General features: G+C 37.0%; 1 protein-coding gene across 2 annotated transcripts in view; it reads left to right on the top strand.

Moving 5' to 3' along the window:
- Positions 1-21,557, top strand: part of MCM3 (minichromosome maintenance complex component 3) — a 43,169-nt gene that overhangs the window by 5,855 nt on the left and 15,757 nt on the right. The window contains exons 2-11 of one of the 2 annotated variants that reach the window (XM_074237182.1): positions 811-923; positions 2,684-2,892; positions 4,959-5,089; positions 7,390-7,628; positions 8,445-8,553; positions 13,255-13,408; positions 15,300-15,431; positions 16,647-16,855; positions 20,074-20,248; positions 21,004-21,130. In XM_074237182.1, the coding sequence (XP_074093283.1) occupies positions 811-923; positions 2,684-2,892; positions 4,959-5,089; positions 7,390-7,628; positions 8,445-8,553; positions 13,255-13,408; positions 15,300-15,431; positions 16,647-16,855; positions 20,074-20,248; positions 21,004-21,130 (1,598 nt within the window). The remainder of the gene's footprint in view (positions 1-810; positions 924-2,683; positions 2,893-4,958; positions 5,090-7,389; positions 7,629-8,444; positions 8,554-13,254; positions 13,409-15,299; positions 15,432-16,646; positions 16,856-20,073; positions 20,249-21,003; positions 21,131-21,557) is intronic. The other variant, XM_074237183.1, reaches the window with a different exon arrangement.

Here is a 21,557-nt window from a genome sequence, read left to right as displayed (position 1 = left end):
TATCCCAATTACATCTGAAAACATTTTTAACATTCATTTTTAAAAATGTTTGAGTTGCAAATTTTCTTTCTTCCTTTTCCCACTCCTTGGGAAGGAAAGTAATATATTGATTATACATGGGAAATCATGCAAAATATATTTTCCATATTAACCATGTTGCAAAAGAAAACAAAAAAAATCTCAAGAAAAATAAGAAAGTTGAAAAAAAGATGTTTCATTCTGTATTCAGATTTCATCAGTTCTCTCTCTAGAGTTGAATAGCATTTTTCATCTTGGATCCTTTGTTATACTGGATCATTCATTGGAGAAGCTAAGTCTTTCACAGTTGAGCATCATTAATATATTGCTATCTTTTTTATGTTCTTTGTCATAAGGGAATGGTTTCATACTGGAAAGGAGGAAGATTAATTTTTTTTAGGTTTTTTTTTTTTTTTTTTTTAGCAAGGCAATGGGGTTAAGTGGCTTGCCCAAGGCTGCACAACTAGGTAATTATTCAGTGTTTGAGGTCAGATTTGAATTCAGGTACTCCTGACTCCAGTGTCGGTGCTCTATCCACTGTGCCACCTAGCTGCCCCTGAGGAAGATTAATTTTTAAAACATATCATAGAACATTTTTTTGCTTGAAAACTTGTTAAACATTACTCTGGTTATTAAAACCAAACAATGCATCAAACTGAATCTGATAGTGTGTGTAATTTTTTTACATTTAATCATCTACTCCAGTAAAGGGAGAGAGAAGTCATTTTTTGTTATGGTCATTTAGAATCACTTTTGGCTAGGCTTAGTTAATGGATTCTGGTTATTTTGTAGGAGGACCAGGGAATTTACCAGAGCAAAGTTCGAGAACTGATTAGTGATAACCAGCATCGGCTGGTTGTCAATGTGAATGATCTACGTCGGAAGAATGAGAAAAGAGCTATTCGGTAAGTACAGGGGTGGGGGAGGGGTGACAAGTACAAATGGAAACCTTCCTATTCATTAGAGCAGTCATAATTTCTCACGTGGGGAGGTGGATTGAGATTTAAGTAGACAGCATATATAGTGCTGACTCTGGAGTCAAAGACCTGAGTTCAAATCCATCCCTGAACTTTATTACCTCTGAGATTTGGGGCAAGTCATCACTTCCCTTGACCTCAGTATTCTCATCTTTAAAATGGACTTTAAAATTGATGACCTCTGAGTTGTCTTCTAGCTTTTAGATCTACAATCCCATGAACCTAGGACTTTATAGTATGCTTGGACTTTCTATTTTTCCTTTTCCTAATCCCTTATTTTTTTCCCCCCTCCTTGATTCCAAGAGTAGAATTTTGGATTTTTAGAGGCAGTAAGTCATTTACTAGTCATATTTTTTCCTGTCTTTCTTTTAGAAATTAAATCCAAGATTTTCTTTCATCAGGTCTCCCCACTAGCAGTGAAATAGAAGCTGCTTGGGTAAAGGAACTTTTTGCTTTTCCCTTCCTTTCTTTCCATTCATTTTCTTCTCATCTTTTTTCTTTCCTTCCTGCTCATCCATTCTCTTCTTTTTCTTTTATCTATTATTTTTTTCTCTTGTCATCTTTCCCCCCTTCTCCTCTTCCTCTTTCTATGCCCCTAGCACCTTTTTAAGTGCTTAATAAACAAGTAAATAAAATCTCTTAGATTGAAAGGGTTGTTCTATACCCTTAAGAGAAAAAGGGTGAAAAAAATTGCTTGTACAAAAACATTCATAGCAGCCTTGTTTGTGCTGGCAAAGAATTGGAAATTAAGTGAATGTCCTTCAATTGGGGAATGGTTTAGCAAACTGGTATATGTATGTCATGGAACACTATTGTTCTATTAGAAACCAGGAGGGATGGGAATTCAGGGAAGCCTGGAGGGATTTGCATGAACTGATGCTGAGTGAGATGAGCAGAACCAGAAGAACATTTTACACCCCAAGAGCAACATGAGGGGGATGATCAACCTTGATGCACTTGCTCATTCCATCAGTGCAACACTCAGGGACAATGACTAACAGACTACCTTCTGTGGGGGTGGGGGTGGGAAGCAAGAATGAGGGAAAAATTGTAAAGCCTAATAAGTAAAATCTTTCTAGGAAAAAAAACAAAGAAAGGGTTGACCTTCTTCTAATCTTTTTTCTTTTCTCCTCTCCTCTTCCTCTTTGTGTCCCCAGCAACTTACTGTGCTGAATAAGTAAATAAATTTTTAGATTGAAAGTGGTTGATGTTCTTCTGACTTTGAGTAGACATGTTTAAAAGCTTTTGGCAATAAGTCTGGTGGGTGGAAGAAACTTTGAGCACTGAAGTTCAAAGGAGGCTTCATTTTTCTTGACCTGACCTTCACTATTCTAATTGGGGAGATGAGTGGGATTGGAGGAAATCCTTGAGAGGCAGCAGAGTGTGTGGATGGATATAGATTATTGCCTTTGGAGTCAGGAAGACCTGGGTTCAAATCCTATTTCAGATACTTTGTCACCCTGAATGAATGACTTGACCTCTCTGGACCTCGGTTTGCTCACTCATAAAAAAAAAAGGTTTAGATTGGGTGATCTTCTAAAGTTCCTTTTAGCTATAAATCTGTGATTTTGTTTTGATCCTTTTGAGTTACATTTGGGAAAGTATTTTATCAGGGATTTAGGTTCATATTTTATTAGTTTGTTTCTCCATTGTTCAGTTGATTTTTTTTTTTCTTGTCCCCTCTGCAGGCTCCTCAACAATGCCTTTGAGGAACTCCTCGCCTTCCAGCGGGCCCTGAAGGACTTTGTAGCCTCCATTGATGCCACCTATGCTAAGCAGTATGAAGAATTCTACATTGGGTTGGAGGGCAGCTTTGGTTCCAAGCATGTTTCTCCTCGGACCCTCACCTCCTGCTTCCTCAGTTGCATCGTCTGTGTAGAGGGCATCGTCACCAAATGTGAGGGGTTTGGACAGAATTGTCAGAATAGAGGGGCCTTCCTCTGGGAACTCTTGAAATAGATTGAGGGCTATGCACAGGTTTGGGGTGGGGAAGCCTAGCTGGGTAGCTTGAGGAGGTGGAATTTTAAGGACTTGGACCAGGGAAGTGAAAATGATTGGGAGGAACCCTAGGCCAAATAGTTGGGTCAGAGCCCTCATTTTAAAATTATTCCTTTTCCTATGTAGAGACAGTGTAGCAGAGTGGATAGGTCATCCCTGGAGTCAGGGAAGATGTGAGTTCAAAGCCTGCCTGACTAGTCCTTGAATCTATCAGCGATGCAGATTTCCACTTGCATAGGAATAGATCGAACTGTGTAAGTGGAAGGAATTTACCCTGGGAATTTCCTGCACTGGTGAAATCATGGGTCCCAGACCAAGACAAAATTTTTTTCTTTGAAAATGATATTAGTGATCTGATCATCTGTGTGACCCTGGCCAAAGCATTTAACTCCCTGTTTACTTCAGTTTCCTCAGTAAAATGAGAATAATAGAAGTACTTATCTTCCAGGATTGTTGTGAGGATCAAATGAGATAATTATAATAATTAAGTGCTTAGTGCAGTACATATAGTAAACTCTGTATAAATGATAACTATCATCATTCTACTAGCATTTTTATTTTTTTCTAGTAGCACTGATTTTGCATTGAGCTCCCCCCTCTTATGAAGTAGCTAGGTGCTTCAGTGGACCTGCATTCAAATCCTGCTTCTGATATTTTCTACCTGTATGATTTTGGCAAATCAAGGAATTTAACTGGGATTAGGAGTCAGGAAGACCAGAATTCAAACGTGATGTCAGACACTTAATAGCTCTGTGACCTTGGGCAAGTCACTCAGTCTCTTGCATCTTCATTTTCTTCATCTGGAAAACAAGAATTGATAAAGGCACTGACCTTGCAAGGTTATTGTAAGGATCAGATGTTATATGTAAACTACTTGGCAGACCTTAGAAGTATTTTGTAGATGTTTGCTGCTGTCATTACTATTTCAGTCAGTTTCTTTTTCTGCTTGAGGTGGAAGTGGAGAGTTTGAGGATCTCTATCAGTCAATCAGTAAACATTTATTAAGCCCCTAGGGGCAGCTAAGTGGCATCATGGTTAGAACACCAGTCCTGGAGTCAGTACGACCTAAGTTCAAATCCAGCTGCGACTCAAATCCAGTTCAAATCCAGCCATTTTTCTAGCTTTGTAACCTTGGGCATGTCACTTAACCTGTTTCTGGTCACTGGATCCAGATAGCTCTAGAGGAGAAAGTGAAACTGGAGACTTAGCACAGCATTCCCCCTCACTCAAATCCAATTTATGTGTTTGTCATGGTCTTTTTTGAGAAGGAAGGACAAACATCATTTTAATCTACAGACTGGGCACATAGTAAGGAATTTACAGTCCGATGGAGGAAACAACATGCAAACAAATATATATACAAAGAAAAACTACATAACAGAATAAATAGGAAATAATTAACAGAGAACACTGGAAGTAAGAACAGTTGGGGCCACATAATCCTTTCTTGTGACCATATTCTTTTTTTTCCTGTTTTTTTTTTTTGTGGGACCATGTGGTTAAAGTTACTTGCCCAAGGTCACATAGCTAGGAAGTATCAAGTGTGTGAGGCTGGATTTGAACTCAGGTCCTCCTGACTACAGGGCTAGTGCTGTATCTGCTGTGCCATCTAGCTAACTCTTTGTGACTGTATTTCTTGAGTCAGTCAGTAGTTTATCAGACATTCAGAAAACTGTCAAGCAATTTTACATGTATGAAAGTCCTAATCCTTTGATCGGACTTGAGGGAGTGTGAAGTTGAAATGAGTTGACTAACTTGAATTTAGACTACTATTTAGAGAGATCCACCTGCTTTGGTCTGTTTTCCCCCATCTCTTCAGGAGCTGGTTCATGGGTAGGGCTAAAGAGGAAGAAATGATGAGGTTGGGTTGGGAAGAGTAAGTCCAATTACATTACACACTATAAAAAGTTACACTACAAATCACAAAACTCCCCTCTTAACTTTTCATGGCTTGTCTCCTTTTAGGCTCCCTGATTCGTCCCAAGGTTGTCCGTAGTGTTCACTATTGTCCTGCCACCAAGAAGACCCTAGAGAGAAACTATACTGATCTTACCACCTTGGTGCCTTTTCCTTCCAGCTCTGTCTATCCTACCAAGGTAAGAGGATTGAGTTGACTATCTTCTGGAGAGTGGAGGTCAAAGATATCTCTTCTCATCAAGATGTGTTAGGTGGTATCAGAGAAGCCCATAGAGAAAGTTGCCTATGAATCATGAAGACCTAATCTAAACTCATCTTAGTCCCTCATCTAAACACATACTGATCAAATGACCCTTGTCAAGTTAGCCTCTTTGTGTCTTTAGGCAATTCTTGAAGATTATAAATTGTAGAATAGGTAATGATATTCATTAGGCAAGAGATTTCTCAGAGGTTTTTTTTTTTCTCATGGAATTATAGGGCTGAAAAAAAGGGGAGAAGAGAAGAGGAGAGAGAATAAAAAAGAGAGATTTGAAATTTTATATCTAGAAATTGACTGGGTGGCAAAAAAAGAAATCAACCCAGAGGAAACTGAACTACTGGACATACCTTGAGGCTTTAAACTGAATGGTTTTTACATGATACTTTTAATCAAATAGTAGGAAATTTTTCCTGTTTTCTGATTTATTGAAGTTTTTTGAGTTCTATTATTTCTGATTCACCCTTACCCTATTTATCTTTTTCTGTTTTTTGATCAGTGCAAATGATTTTGGTGACTGCTGCCTTATAATATAGTTTGAGTCTTGGAAGTGCTTGCTATTTCCTCATCATTTCCATTCCCCTCCCCCCCATTATTTCTCTTAGTATTCTGCATCTTTTATACCTCCAGATAAATTTTATTGTTGTTTTGTTAAATTCTACAAAGTAGTTCCTTCTTTGATAGTTTGGTATAACACTACAGGGAGGGAGGAGATAAGTTTTTTTTTAAGGTTTTTGCAAAGCAAATGGGGTTAAGTGGCTTGCCCACAGCTAAGTAATTATTAGGTAATTATTAAGTGTCTGAGGCTGGATTTGAATTCAGGTATTCTTGACTCCAGGGCCTGTGCTCTATCCATTGTGCCACCTAGCCACCATGATAAGGATTTAAAAAAATTTTTTTAAATCCTTTTTTTCAATTACATGTAAAAACAATTTTTAACATTCATTTTTAAATGGTATTTTATTTTTTCAATTACATGCAAAAATAGTTTTCAACATTCTTTTCTTTTTTTGTAAGTTTTGGAGTTCCACATTTTTTGCCCTCCCTTCCCTCCTATCCCATGATAGCAAGTAATGTGATATAGATTATACATGTACAATCATGTTTAACATGTTTCCATATTAGTCATTTTGTGAAAGAAGAATCAAAACTAAAGAAAAACAGGAGAAAAACAAAAAACAGAACAAGTTTTTATATATATGAAAATAGTATACTTTGCTCTGTAGTCAGATTCTATTTTTTTTCCTTCTGGATGTGGATTTTACATTACAGCTCTTTTAGAATTGTCCTTGGTCACTGAACTGAGAGGAGCTAAGTCCACCATAGTTGATCATCACACAGTGTTGCTGTTTCTGTGTAAAATGTTCTCCTCGTTCTGCTCACTTTAATTTGCATCAGTTCATGTAAATGTTTCCAGGTTTTTCTGAAAGTATTCTGTTCATCATTTCTTGTATCACATTAGTGGACTGAGTATTATTAAGAGCTTTTTTTGTATCAGGCACTTACATGCTGAACACTTTACAGATGTTATCTCTTTTGAGCCTCATAATAGCCTTTGGAAGTAGGGGCTGTTATTAACTCCATTATACAGGGGAGGAAACTGAGGCAACCAGAAGTTAAGTGATTTGTGATCTGGCTCATAGATAGTAAGTGTCTGAGCCTGGATATCAATTCAGGTTTTTCTATTTGCTGCACCACTTGGCTGCCTTTATTGTTATAAACTTATTTGGTGGTATTGTTATTTTTATTAAAATGATATGACCCAACCATGAGCACTAAATGTTCCTTTCTCTACTTAATTTGTTCTTTATTTCTTGGAGAAGCACTTTGCAATTGAATCTAAACAAGGATTTAATGTTCTTTGGTAGATTGACATCAAAATATTTTATTCATTTTTCTCATTATTTTAATTGGAATTTCTCTTTCTATTAATCCCTCTTGGGGTTGCTATTTGGGGATTTATTTTGTAGCCAGTACCTGAACTGAAGCTATTGTCTCAATTAGTAGCATTGATATTCTACTCTTATCAGACTGCTGGTGCTTCCTTATATTAATTGTACAATCATAAGCACCTGGGTAAGAGTGAAATAGACTAAAAAAATTTTTTTTGGAAGGAGGAACAGTTAATATATATTTACAACTTTATTCTCTAAGGGCAGATATATCTAGAATATTGGGGGGGGGGGCATGGCTAAATAATTGTGTCTTTTGCCTGTTTTCCAGGATGAAGAGAATAATCCTCTGGAGACAGAGTATGGTCTTTCAGTGTATAAAGACCACCAGACCATCACTATCCAGGAAATGCCTGAGAAGGCCCCTGCTGGCCAGCTTCCACGCTCTGTGGATGTCATCTTGGATGATGACCTAGTAGATAAAGTGAAGCCAGGTGACAGGATTCAGGTGGTGGGGACTTACCGCTGCCTCCCAGGAAAGAAAGGAGGATACACTTCAGGCACATTCAGGTAAAGCAGCTGTAGAGACTCAAAGGATTTGGAAATATTGGCTTTCTGCTTTTTATCCTCCTTTCTCCAAATCCCGTGATAGTATCTCACAGGTAGACCCCTGGATAAAGCTGATTGCTAGGAGAATTAGCTTTTTCTTAGTTCTTGATTTCATCTTTGGCTTATAGAGAAGGTGGCTTGAACCCAAAAAATAGGTTCTCCCTACCAGTCAGAGAAAATCAAGCCTATAGTCATTGAGATGCATATTCTTCCTAAGGGTAGACCAATTCAGTTCACTGAGCAAAGTCCTTCCTATCAGTCATTCACTCAATCAAACATTTATTAAATCTCCTATATGCCAGAGGATACTCAAAGAGCCAAAAGACAGTCCTTGCCCAAGGAGTTTGCAACCCAATGGATGAGGCAACATGCAAGCTATATACTGGATAAATAGGACATAGATTCTATGACATGCATTGGGGGTAGTAAGCCTTTGGAAGACAGAAATTGACAGAAAATAATTTCCAAATCCTCAAATCAGAAGATCAGTGACTTGAGTAGGAAGAGGCCTTTGAGGACAATCTCCTCATTTAACAGAACTCAGAAAAATTAAGTGATTTGTCTATGTCTTGAGTAGGTATTTGAACACAGGTCTTACTGGACCCAAGTCTTGTGCAGAATCCAAAACTTCATGCTCCCTGAAATCAGGATGGTCCCAGACAGTTTGCTAAAGTATTCCCAAGGAATACTGCTGATTGAACAGACTGACTAGAAGATGCTGCTGTGTTGATAATAATTGATAATTATTTCCCTTCTTTCAACTTCTCTTATCCCTAGGACTATTCTGATTGCTTGCCATGTGAAACTTATGAGCAAAGAGGTTCAGCCTATGTTTTCTGCTGAAGATGTAGCCAAGATTAAGAAGTTCAGCAAATCTCGCTCCAAGGTAGGAAAGAGCTTTGGGATAGATTCTCACCTTGGGTGTTTTTTAAGGGAAAGAAGTAGGACAGTATTTTGGGTAGCAAAAAGGTGTAGGAAAGACTTTTGGGGTTAAAACTTTCCTTGCGAGATAGGGGGAACCAGCTCCTTTTGTCTCTTTGGTTCTATTTTTTTTTTTTTTTTTTTGTTTTTGGGGTAGGCCAGAGGAATGTAGGGCTGGGTAGGTGATGGTTAAAGAAATTGTGAGGAATTCTAGAAAAGATAGAAAAAAGGTTGTTTGTGTGTGTGTGTGTGTGTGTGTGTGTGTGTGTGTGTAATTTTTTTTTAAAATGATGGGTGAAAAGTTCTTATCCAGTTCCAGCATTACTATTTTTTTGGGGGGGGGGGGGTGTTGCAAGGCAATGGGGTTGAGTGACTTGCCCAAGGCCACACAGCTAGGTAATTATTAAGTGTCTGAGACTGGATTTGAACCCAGGTACTCCTGACTCCAGGGCTGGTGCTTTATCCACTGTGCCACCTAGCCGCCCCTTATTTTTTTTAAGAAAGATTTTATTTATTTTGAATTTTACAATTTTTCCCCCATTCTTGTTTCCCTCCCCCAACCCCCCACTGAAGGCATTCTGTTAGTCTTTACATTGTTTCCATAGTATACATTGAGTTAAGTTGAATGGGATGAGAGAAATCATATCCTTAAGGAAGAAAAATGAAGTATGAGATAGCAAAATTGCATAATAAGATGATGGATTTTTTTTTTCTAATTTGAAAGTAATAGTCTTTGGTCTTTGTTCAAAGTCCACAATTCTTTCTCTGGATACAGATGGTAGTCACTATCGCAGATAGCCCAAAATTGTCCCTGGTTGTTGCACTAATGGAATGAGCAAGTTCATCAAGGTTGATCATCACTCCCATGTTGCTGTTAGGGTGCACAATATTTTTCTGGTTCTGCTCATCTCACTCAACATCAGTTCATGCAAATCCTTCCAGGCTTCCCTGAATTCCCATCCTCCTGGTTTCTAATAGAACGATAGTGTTCCATGACATACATATACCACAGTTTGTTAAGTCATTTCTCAATTGAAGGATATTCACTTAATTTCCAATTCTTTGCCAGCACAAACAAGGCTGCTGTAAATATTTTTGTGCAAGTGATGTTTTTACCCTTTTTCCTAATCTCTTCGGGATATAGACTCAGTAGTGGTATTGCTGGATCAAAGGGTATGCACATTTTTGTCAGCATTACTATTTTTTAAAAGTCATTTTTAAAATTAAAAAAAAGTGTTGAATACAAATAAACAAGGAGGATAGAATGGAGAACAGGAAATATTTATATTTTGATAAAAAAATATTAAGTTTTTTGGTTTTTGCAAGTCAGTAGGGTTAAGTGACTTGCCCAAGGTCACACAGTTAGGTAATCATTAAGTGTCTAAGCCTGGGTTTGAACTCAGGTCCTCTCAATTCTTAGACCAGTGCCCCATCCACTGTCACCTAGCTGTCCTCAAAATGTTAAGTTTTGTAAAATTTCTTTTTTTTGGACTAGATTTGTAATTTCATTGGTGAGGTCCTCTACTGTATCTAAAACAACTTGCTGTGTGGAGTTGGATCTTCCTTATTTATATAACTCTGGGCAGAATCACTTAACTTTTATAAATCTCAATTTTTTTTGTCTGTCAAATAGGAATGAAATAGAACTTTCATTATTGAGTCGTTTTTGAGGATCATATGAGATAACATTTAGCTTTCTTTGCACACTTGAAGATATAAATTTTATGTTATTTACTAGATAAGTCTCTACCTTCTTTGCAATTGTCTTAGAGAGTTGACCTGGGGCTCTGATTTACTGAACCACAGATTTGTGTCACATAGGACTTGAATTCGGGTTTTCCTGGCTTTTGAGATCAGGTCTATTTAACTTTATCAATTGTTCTTTTACCTACAAAATAGCACTAACAATTTATTTGATCTTTGCCTCTTTTTTATTTTTTTTTTGATCTTTGCTTCTTATGCATGCAATTTCTTTTTGCATATATTTTGCATATATTTAGTTTCCCTCCCCCCATGTAATTACAGTGCCCATGTTTAGGTTATTCCTTGCTTTATATCACTTCCTATGAGTCTATCTATATTTCTTTATATTTTACTACTTTTGTGATTCAAGTAGCATTTCATTGCATCATTGATAGACTATAATTCAGTTATTCTTTGGTCATTGGACTAGTAGCTGGACTTTTTTGGGGGGGTTATTACAAATGAAATGGGTTTGAATATTTTTGTAGCGATAAATCCTTTTTTAATTTGATTAAAATCCTTGGGATTTATTTCCAACACTGACATATTGGGGTCCAAATGTATGATCAGTTTAGTAATTCTCATTGTGTGATGCTAGATGGCTTTCCAAAAAACTTGTATCAATTTATAGTCCTGCTAACAATGTGAAAGTGCCTGTTTCCCTGAATTCCTGCCAATATTAACATTTTATAATTTTTAGCTGCTTTTGCCAGTTTGTGCTTGATATAATGTGGCATCTAAGTTACTTTAATTACATTTCTTATCCTTGGAGAACTTGAACAACTTTTCTCATGATTAGCAATTTTGCCCTCTTTGGATTATTGAATTATTACATAATTATATTATTATATAATTGAATTATTTATGCCTTTTGACCATTTTATTAGATCTTAGCATTTGCTCTGGATGAGATCTTAAAAGTCATTGAGTCCAAGTCTCTCATTTTGCAAATGAGGAAATTGAAACCATAGAGAAGTGAAGTCACAGCTAGTATTTGAGACATTCTTTTTTTTTAAATTTTTAAAAAAAATTTAAGGTAATAGGGTTAAGTGACTTGCCCAAGGTCACATAGCTAGGCAATTATTAAGTGTCTGAGGCTGGATTTGAACTCAGGTACTCCTGACTCCAGGGCCAGTGCTCCACCTATAATGGGAAATGGATGTTATCCTTATAGATAAGACTGTCACAAATGTTTTTCCCTTCCCCCTGGCTCTTTTTCTTTATTTTGGAAATATTGCTTATTTATGTATAGAATTTATTTATTTTAGTGTCCTCAACTGTATCAATTTCATTTCAGTTAGTTAATCAACAAAAATTTAATAATCATCTAATATGTACCAGGCACTAACTATTCTGGGCACTAGGGATAAAAGTTTGAAAAAATGAAATATATTCCTTCCTAACTAGGAGCTTGTCCCTCAACAAATTTGGAAGATACCTTTCTCTTCCATATTTGCAGATTATCAATCAGCCTGGTTTTATCATAATAGATGATGTGTTGTGTGCTTTTAATCTTTTTTTTTTTGCTTTCCAGTATTATCATAAATTTTAATGGAATGATTTCTTTCCCTAATGTTTTTGGTCTTAGATTTATTTACACTGGTTTTTATTTCTGGATTCTCTATTCTATTACAATGATCTGGTTTTTTATTTTTTAGCCTAGTAAGACAGTTTTTATAGTGTATTTTGGACTCTGCTAAGATGAGGTCCTCTTCAATTACAAAAAAAAAGATACTTAAAAAATAATTTAAAGCTTAGATATTTAATGAAATAGTACATTTAAAAAATAGCCATATAATATTTGCCCTTTAAATCTGGACCACACTGTTACAAGTGCATGAACATAGAGGGCCAAACTTCACTACGTTGAAAGGCAACTTGTTCACATCTGGTACTGCGGGACTGCAGTTTTTCTGACACTGCTTTTATATTATTGTCACTGGTTTCTTTAGGACACAACATTTCTTTTGTTCACACAGCTTCTGCTTGCATAGTCACTACTAATTATTTCTTCTTCCTCATGAGTAGAGTGGACACTTGCCATGTTCCCTCTATTGAAAGCCAGAGACTTTTTGATAGTAACCCTCCTTTCCCTTGACCAACTTCTTTTAAGAATCTTTGTCTGTTAGGCTTCTCATATAGAAGAGGAAATAAAAGTTGCTCTTTGTCCTTTTTTATATTAATTTTATTATGACTTTATTGAATATTAAAAAATAGCCCATGATATATTGATGTGTTGATACATTGCCATTTACAATTTCTTATTTAATAATTTAACTTTGTTTTTTGCCAACATTTTTGTTTGTCCTTTCATTTTAAGGCAGAAAGGATGATTTTACCTTCTATTTATGCTGCTTCCATCTCTATGAGTAGGCAGTTTCAATGATCATTAATGTTATTGTATTAGAGAATAAACATGATTTCTGTAGTGATTCTTTTCATGAACTGGAATGAATAACTAAGGGAGATTATGGAAGATCTTTAGGTGGGATTTTACCTGAAAAGAGGGATGTAGAGGAAATTAGTTAGCCTCTCAAAATTGTAATTTCTCGACTTCTTTTAAGATTGCCTTTAAAGTTACTTTTATAAATAACATGTTTTTCTTGAATTTTATTTGAATATTTTTGGAGATGGATTAAAACATTGAGAGAAGAGTTCATTTCTTCTTTTGATATAATATTCTGGTCTGTACACTTAATTTTAGAGCAGAACTTCCTCCCTGTTTTTCTTTAAACGTAACTCAACACTAAGGAAACAAAGGGTATTTGATAAAATCTATCCTCAATTAGTTAACCATTTTTTAAAGTGCCTACCTTGTGGTAGGAACTGGTAAAAGTAAAGGTAAAAAACTCCCTCAAGGAGTTTGTTGGTATTAATCAGTATTAATCCTTCTCCCACCCCATTCCATATGTCTCTCCCCTAGGATATCTTTGATCAGTTGTCCAGGTCACTGGCTCCCAGCATCCATGGACATGAATATATCAAAAAAGCAATACTGTGCATGCTCCTTGGAGGAGTTGAGAAGGTCCTAGAGAATGGGAGTCGAATCCGAGGAGATATCAATGTTCTTCTGATAGGTAAGAAATCATCCAGTTGTAGAAATTCTCCAAATACAATGTTTGGTTCCCAGAATATGGAGCATGTACAATTTTATAGATTCAAGACAGTGTTGTAGATCAGCCTAACCTTTTTTCCCCAATTAATTGGTGCTTTATTGCTTTTTTCTTATCAATGGGTACTCTTATTATGAGGAACAAAGAATATAGCTCAGGAATAAACCTTCGAAATTTAGTTCAACCCTGTCATTTTATAGGTAAGGAAACTGAGGAATGGAGAGAGGCAAGTTCAAAGTCATATAATTGTAGTTAGTAATAAAATCATTTGCATAACACTTTAAGGTTTGCATAGCCCTTTACAAATATTTTGTCATCTGATCTACATGTCAACCTTGGGAGGGAGGTGCTCTTGTTATCCTTATTTTACAGAGGAGGAAACTGAGGCAGGCAGACACAAAGGGACTTGGCCAGAATCATGCAACTAGTTAAATGTCTGAGTTCAGATTTGAACTCAGGGCTCCCTGACCCCAGTTTCATTTCTTTATCCATTATGGCACCTAGTTGCCTCTTACTTGGGTCCTAGCACAGGTCATAATCAATGACCTGAATCCCAATCCAGTGCTCTATCAGGGCAACCACTGTAGTATTTTAGAACTGCCCTTAAAAGAAAAGTGAACGATGGAGGAAAAATGTGAAAAGGTAAAACAGTTAAGTTTTGGCTGTGGGTATGGTTCAGTGTAGGTGGACTTGCTTTTTGGTGGAGATCTGTTGACTGTATCATCTCAATGGTAAGGGTCTCAAGAGGCATCATAGTGTAGGGATTACAGGGCTGGCAAATTCTACTTCTGATAGTAAGCTCTAGGTAAGTTTTGTAGCATCTCTTAGCCAGTCATTGCACAGAGTTGTTGTGAAGCACAAATGAAATCATATTAGCACTATTTATAATGTAATAAAATTCAATTCAATGTAAAATGTAAAATGTAAAATAATATAATATACAATAGGTTAAATAAATAGTGTGGGGAGGGGGAAAAGGGATAGAGTTGGAATTGCCTCTAGGGCTATGAGACCAGAAGGAACATTTGAAACAATGAGGCTGCCACGTGGTGGTCTTTGCCAGAGTGGGTCCTTTTCAGAGCCAAGATTCTGTGATTTTAATGAATGTCATAACTGAGCAGTAGAATATAGAGTGCAGGTTACACAACGTTAGTGCCACGGAGAGCTAAACTCAAGCCCACTGAGTCTACCCGACTCATTTTACAGATGAGAAAACAGAAGTAGGGAGAGGTTAATGATGACTTGCCCAGGGTCATAACAATCCTAGGGCTATAAGGACAGATGGAATTAAAAGGGAAGTCATTGGGATGTAGGGTTATAGTTTTAAAAAATAGGTTTTGATTGATTATCTTTTGTTATTATATCATTTTATTTTCCTCTTTCCCCCAAAGCTATTCTTTATAACAAAGATTTTTTAATTAGAAAAAAATATATAAGGCCAAAAACTAAAAAAAAAACCCCCAACTTTGTATGCAACGTTTAACAATGTTGATCTTGATCTTTGCAAAAGGGTAAAGAAGGTGTATTCTCTTATATCTTCTTTGGGATCTGTCTTATTTACAATTTTTCAAGATTCAGTTTTGATTGTTTTGTGTCTTTTCTATTTCCATTGTTATAGTCATTATGTAAATGCTTTCCTAACTATTATATTTTGCTTTAAGTCATATGAAACTATGCTTCTTTCCATCCATCTATGAATGTCTTTTCTTGTAGCACAGTAACATTCCATTCATGTATCATAGTTCATTTAGTCATTCCTTAATTGATGGGCATCTTCTTTGTTTACTTTTCTTTAATATCTGGGAATATTTTAATAGTCCCCTAGGATTCACCCCTTGCCCCATTCTTATTTCAGGAGACCCATCAGTGGCCAAATCTCAGCTTCTGCGTTATGTACTCTGCACGGCTCCCCGGGCAATCCCTACCACTGGCCGGGGCTCTTCTGGAGTTGGTCTGACAGCTGCTGTCACCACAGATCAAGAAACAGGTAAGACTTGGGCCGAGTGCTTAGCAGCAATGTAAAAAACGGGGCAGTGTAGGGGGGAGAGGTGTAGAGTGTGGAGTGATACTTCTTATGTAGGAAGTTTTATGTGAGAAGAGCACTCACTGGTAGAGAAGGTTGAACAGGCGAGTTTGGATCTAGTCATAGGTAGACTGGTGTTGTGATTGATCAGATGAAATAAATAAATAAATTAGTTTTACTTTCAAAATGGAATATTTGCTGGCCTGGAACAACTCTTAGAAAAAAGATTTTGGTAGTGTTTAGAAGAAGCTTATCAGACAAAGGATATAGTAAGAAAATTGAAGGAGAAGACAGTATTAGAGGAACAGATTTATAGACTAGTAAAACAAGAACAGAGAGAAAAGAGGATAGGTTTAGGATTGGGAACTGATTGTTGATTTCATTAATTATTCTACCAGTGTAGATGTTCATCTACTTTGTAACCTATAATCTTAGAAAATTGCTTGGGGCAATGAGTAGTTAAATGGTATATCAGATTTTTATCAATTTACCAAAAGATTTTGCTCTCAAATGATTTCCCCTTTTCAGTTTTAAATATTTAATTTTTGTCCTGAAAAATCCTTTTATTTTGTCCCAGTAATTTTCCATTTATTGGACAATTCCTCTTCTATAATTAAGATATTTAACTGATTAAAAAGTTTTTTCCAATTTCCCCCTCCCCCTCAATTTTTTCTAAAAAAAAAAGCTTTAGATCATTGATAAAGATGATGGAGACTTGAAAATTTCAGGAAGTCAACAGTGTGGAACCAGAGTCTTTAAAAAAGGTTATTTAGTATTTTTTCCCAATTACATATAAAAATAATTTTTAATATTTGTTTTTTAAAAATTGGATTTCAAATTCACTCCTTCCCTCCTTCTCCACCCCTCTCATTGAGAAAACAAGCAACAGTTTGATATGGGCTATTCATGTGTAATCATGCAAAGCATAACTAGAGATACTTTTCCAAGTAGAACAGAGAGTATTGTTTTAAGATAGCAGAGAGGGTTTAGAGTTTTGGTAGGAAACTCATCAATTATTGGAGGATTCTCTGGACTCTACTCAGTTGCTCCCCAGACAATTTTGTGGTAAAATGTCTAGTGATTCTAATCTAAAAAGGGCCAGATTTATTTCTCCCTTGTTTCCTGCCTTGAAGCTTAGTGCTTGCTTTTTTCTCTCTCTCCCCTTTTTCCATTGTCTAGGGGAACGCCGCCTGGAAGCGGGAGCCATGGTGCTGGCTGACCGAGGGGTGGTCTGCATCGATGAGTTTGACAAGATGTCTGACATTGACCGTACGGCCATCCATGAGGTGATGGAGCAGGGTAGGGTCACAATCTCCAAAGCTGGCATCCACGCTCGTTTGAACGCCCGCTGTAGTGTATTAGCAGCTGCCAACCCCGTCTATGGCAGGGTGAGTAGGAAGGTCTTGCATCATCCTAGGTGAGAAGGAAGGAAATGAGCCTTGACTTGGCCTACCCTGGGCCAGTCATTATATTGTTTTACAAATACTTTCTAATTTGGCCCTCACTCTGAGAGGTAGGACACTAGACTAATACAGTTTAAGTTTAAGTGATGTACTTGTATCACCCAGCTAGTAAGTGCTTGAGGCTGGATTTGAATTGAGGTCTTGGTTCTAGGTCCACTGTGCCACCCAACTGCCCAGTAAAATAGGGTAAGTTGTTTCTCAGTCATCAATCAACAAGTGTTTATTAAGCACCTATTTTGTGCTTGGCCAAAGGGACATGAACAATGAATTAATAATCCCTGCTTGCAAAAAACTTGCATTCTATAACTAGTTTTGGATAATTTTATGGAATAGCTCATTGCTGGGAGGAAGAAGCAGTTGGAATAACATGAGCTCGTAGCTCATAAGTTCTTGAAATCTCTTTATCTCCTTTCTGTTAATTTTAGTTCACATCTTAAATGTGAGTTTATGAGCACATTTGGAAAAAAGAGACTGACAAGTTTCTCATATATCTATATCTATATCTATATCTATATCTATATAAATATAAATATATATATATATGTATATAAGGTGCAGACACTGAGACTTTCTGTGATTCAATAATAGTTTTATTTTGATCAGGCCTATGATTTCAATGGTGTGGGAAATTTTAGGAATGGAAACTCAGCCACTGTTCTGTAACTTAATGTTGGGGCATTGCCTCAAGTGCTGAGATGTTAAGTGGGAGAGTCAGAACTGATACCCAAGTCTTAGTGACTCCAAACCAAGCTCTATGTAGTATGCCACACTGTCTCTCAATTTGCCATATAGTAATCATAATGAATAGTAATTATTTGCAAGATAGCCTTAACATAGTCTTCTTTTTGAAATTTGTGATAACTAAGAAGTGTAGTGGATAGAGCTACTTCTATCCTACCTCATTCACATAGTATATGTTTGATGGTAGGTAAATCACTTAACCTTTGCTGCTTCAGTTTCCTGATCTGTAAAATAGGGATTATAGTGGTAGAGTTGTGATGTTCAAATGAGATTATTTATAAAGGCTTTTCAAAACGTAGAGTGTTATACAAATGCTAGCTATTCTTATTCTTGTTATTAATCAAGTCAAAAATATGGTAGGAATGAATTGGGGGGCCAAAGAAATGACTGATTTCTAAAATCTCTCATTTTGATGCATAGCAATAAATAATGAGAGCTCACATTTATAAAGCTTTGAAAAATATACTGCTATCCTTCACAACAATCCTATGATATAGGTCAGAGCTGTCCAACCTTTTAAAAGTTTTCATTGAAGCAATAGTCGATATATTTTGATTTGCCTCGTTAGTGAGAGCTCTATGGTAGCTCGGTTTCTACTAAAGCATTTAATAAACCCACAGGCGGGCCGCATACAATTGCACTGGTGTGGACCATTTTTGACAGCCCTGATAGGGGTAGGAGAAATATCATCATCTCCATTCTATACAGAAGTAAACTGAGGCTTAGAGGTCAAGGGACTTGCCCCAGAGTCAGGACTAGGACTTGGGTGAAATTTGAAGACTAGTGTCATTTCTACTTCTGATGGCTGCCATTTTGATGGGTCCTTCTTCAACCAGTCAATCAATAAATATTTATTAAATGACTGTTATGTGCCAGGTACTTTTTCTGAGTGCTGTGGATACAAAAAGGGAAAAAAAAAAAGCAAGGACAGTTCCTGCCCTCAAAAGAGTTTTTACCAGCTAATGGATTCTTCTCATCATTCATATTAGTGCTTGTTGAACCAACCTCACAGAGTTGTGATGATCACAGTGAAATCATGTCTACAAGACCCCTTTGTACACCTTAACTGGCTATGCTGTCTCCTCATCATCTTCATTAACCTTGTCATTATTACCATTGCTGCCACACCACTATCTAGTAACATTAGTTTGACCATTTTAATGCTTGGTTGAGATTTTACTTATTGACTTGTAATTCTAGAATCAATAAAGGACTCCAAAATTCCCAAGGGCTTCTGACTTCCAGGTTGCTTAATTTGGCCCAGCCCCAAACTTTCTCCTAAGTTGATGACAAATGCATAGAAATTGAGACACAGATGCATCAATTGTGCCTTGGCAAAAAAAAAAAAGCAGATGTAAATAAAGCTTGGGAAAGGATCCAGAGTCCAGCCCTGCTTGGTCAGGTGGTGCCAATGGCTCAGACATGTTAGATGACTGGTTGAGAGGTGTGGGGGGGGCATTTATTTCAGGGAAGTGAACATAGTTGTTGGCATGTGGTGTCTCCTATTAGATTGTAAACTTCTTGAGGGCAGGTGCTGTTTTTTTTTTTTAATTATTCATTTTTTTGTTCACTTTGCTCAGTCAGGTCTGACTATTCGTCACCCCTTGGACTCATAATATGTCAGTATTGTTTATGGAGTTTTCTTGGCAAAAGATAATAGCATGGTTTGCCATTTCCTTCTCCAGTGGATTAAGACAAAAAGGTTAAGTGACTTCTCCAGGGTCACACAGCTGGTCCAAGGCTGAATTTGAATCTAGGTCTAACGTGACTCCAACCCCAGCTCTATTCACTGAAGCACCTGAATCCCTGAACCAGCCTAGAACATAGTAAGCATTTAATAAATGCTTGTGAAACTTTACTCCCTTTTTTATCCCAAATCATCCTCCTCCCACCTCCATGCCCCTCACATTCCCCTTATAAAATGGGAATCACTAAGATAACCCATTGTAGAATGAATGAATGGATGGATGAAAAAATTAAATGAAAAATAGCCCTTCATGTGCCAGGGGATGTAAATACAAAAAATAAGATAGTTCTTGCCCTCAGGAAGTTATATATAATATCATATGTAAATATATATTATCACATTATATATTATTACAGTTGGAGAAAACACAGAGAGAAGTGACAAAGATATCTGAGCCAAAGGCCCTGAGAGATAATAATGGAGTGGAAAATATGCTGAATTTGAAGTTAGAGAATCTGGGTTGAAAGCCTTGCTTGCCACTTAGTACTTGTGTGAACATGGACAAGTTCTTAAAATTCTGGGTTTCCATCTCTTCAACTGTAAAATAAGGGGATTGGACTAGATATAATTCTTTGGTCCCTTCTAGCCCCAAAGTCTGATCCTATGATTCTCCTAAGACCTTGAAATTCCTCTCCTGGTTTTCTTTTTCTCCCAGTATGATCAATACAAGACACCCATGGAGAACATCGGACTTCAGGATTCTTTGCTGTCCCGTTTTGACTTACTTTTCATCATGCTGGATCAGATGGATCCTGAGCAGGACCGTGAGATCTCAGACCATGTTCTCCGTATGCATCGATACCGGGCAGCAGGGGAGCAGGATGGTGATGGTGAGTGAGATCTTTTGTCTCCTAACTTTATGGAGTGAGGGAGAGGAGGGAAAGGAAGATTACCATCTTCCCACTCCAAATCCATCTGAATAGACCTTCCTAAAGACTGGCTAAGATGTCATGGAGATAACATCTTGGGGGGGGGGGGCGTCTACCAATCACTTTACCCCTATTTGTTTTTGCTGCCTTTCTTATCCATGGATCTCACATCTCTCGGATTTGGTTATCTAATCTAGTGAACACATCCCTCTTTGACTAGGTCCTCTTTCTCCTTTTGTGGCACTAAAAGTATCTTTTTCTCCCTTATCTTCATGTAATGTTTCTGCAGCCAAGGTCATATATGATGAGAGTTCCTAAATATTACCAAGTTAATTATTTTTTTCCAATGCTTTATTATTGTCCTAAATCATTCTCCTGGTTCTGTTCACTACATTAATTCATATACATCTTCCATGGTTTCTCTGAAGATATCCTTTTATCCTAATAATGTTTTATTACATTCAAGTTTCATAATTTATTAACCATTCCCCAATACATAGGTACCCTCTTTGTTTCTAGTTCTTTGCTGTAGCAGCCTCAACAAAAAGTGCTCCTATAAATGATTGTCTATAAGATTCCTTTTCCTTCTTTCATTATTGATCTTTCTTTTTTTAACTTGGATTGGGTTCCCTGGGTCAAAGGGCACATAATGTTTAGGGACTTTATGAACATGGTTTACTAATTATTCATTACTAATCATTTTTCTGGGTTTTCAGCCATGCCCTTGGGTAGTGCCGTGGATATCCTTGCAACAGATGATCCCAATTTTGTCCTGGAGGACCAGCAGGAGACACCAATTTATGAGAAGCATGATAACCTCCTGCATGGATCCAAGAAGAAAAAGTGAGCACAATAATTACTCTTTGCTCCCTAGATTGATAATAGTAACAACAATAACAGTAACAGCTAACGTTTCTAAAGTGCCACCAAAACAACCCTGGAAAGTAGGCATTAATACTATCTCCATTTTACAGAAGAGGAAACTGGGGCAGACAGATTGAGTGATTTGTCCAGTCACATAGTTGGCAGGTGTCTGAGACTGGATTTACATTCAGGTGTAAATGACCCAGGGTTCAGCTCTTTATTCACTGTGCCACCCTGCCACCTCATTTTAGTCACATCCCCTGAGACAGATGTTTGTACTGTTAGCAGGTAGCCAGCATAGTGATAACAACGTCGGGCTAGGTGATCATTTTCATGAGCTTGTGGTTATAGGTCAATTTGATTTGCTTTTTTTTTCCTTAAGGTTACATATTACATTCTTCTTCCT

This window comes from Macrotis lagotis, chromosome 5 (genome assembly GCF_037893015.1).
Source record: "Macrotis lagotis isolate mMagLag1 chromosome 5, bilby.v1.9.chrom.fasta, whole genome shotgun sequence".
In the NCBI taxonomy this organism is placed as follows: domain Eukaryota; kingdom Metazoa; phylum Chordata; class Mammalia; order Peramelemorphia; family Peramelidae; genus Macrotis; species Macrotis lagotis.
This window is presented reverse-complemented; position numbering and strand designations above follow the sequence as displayed.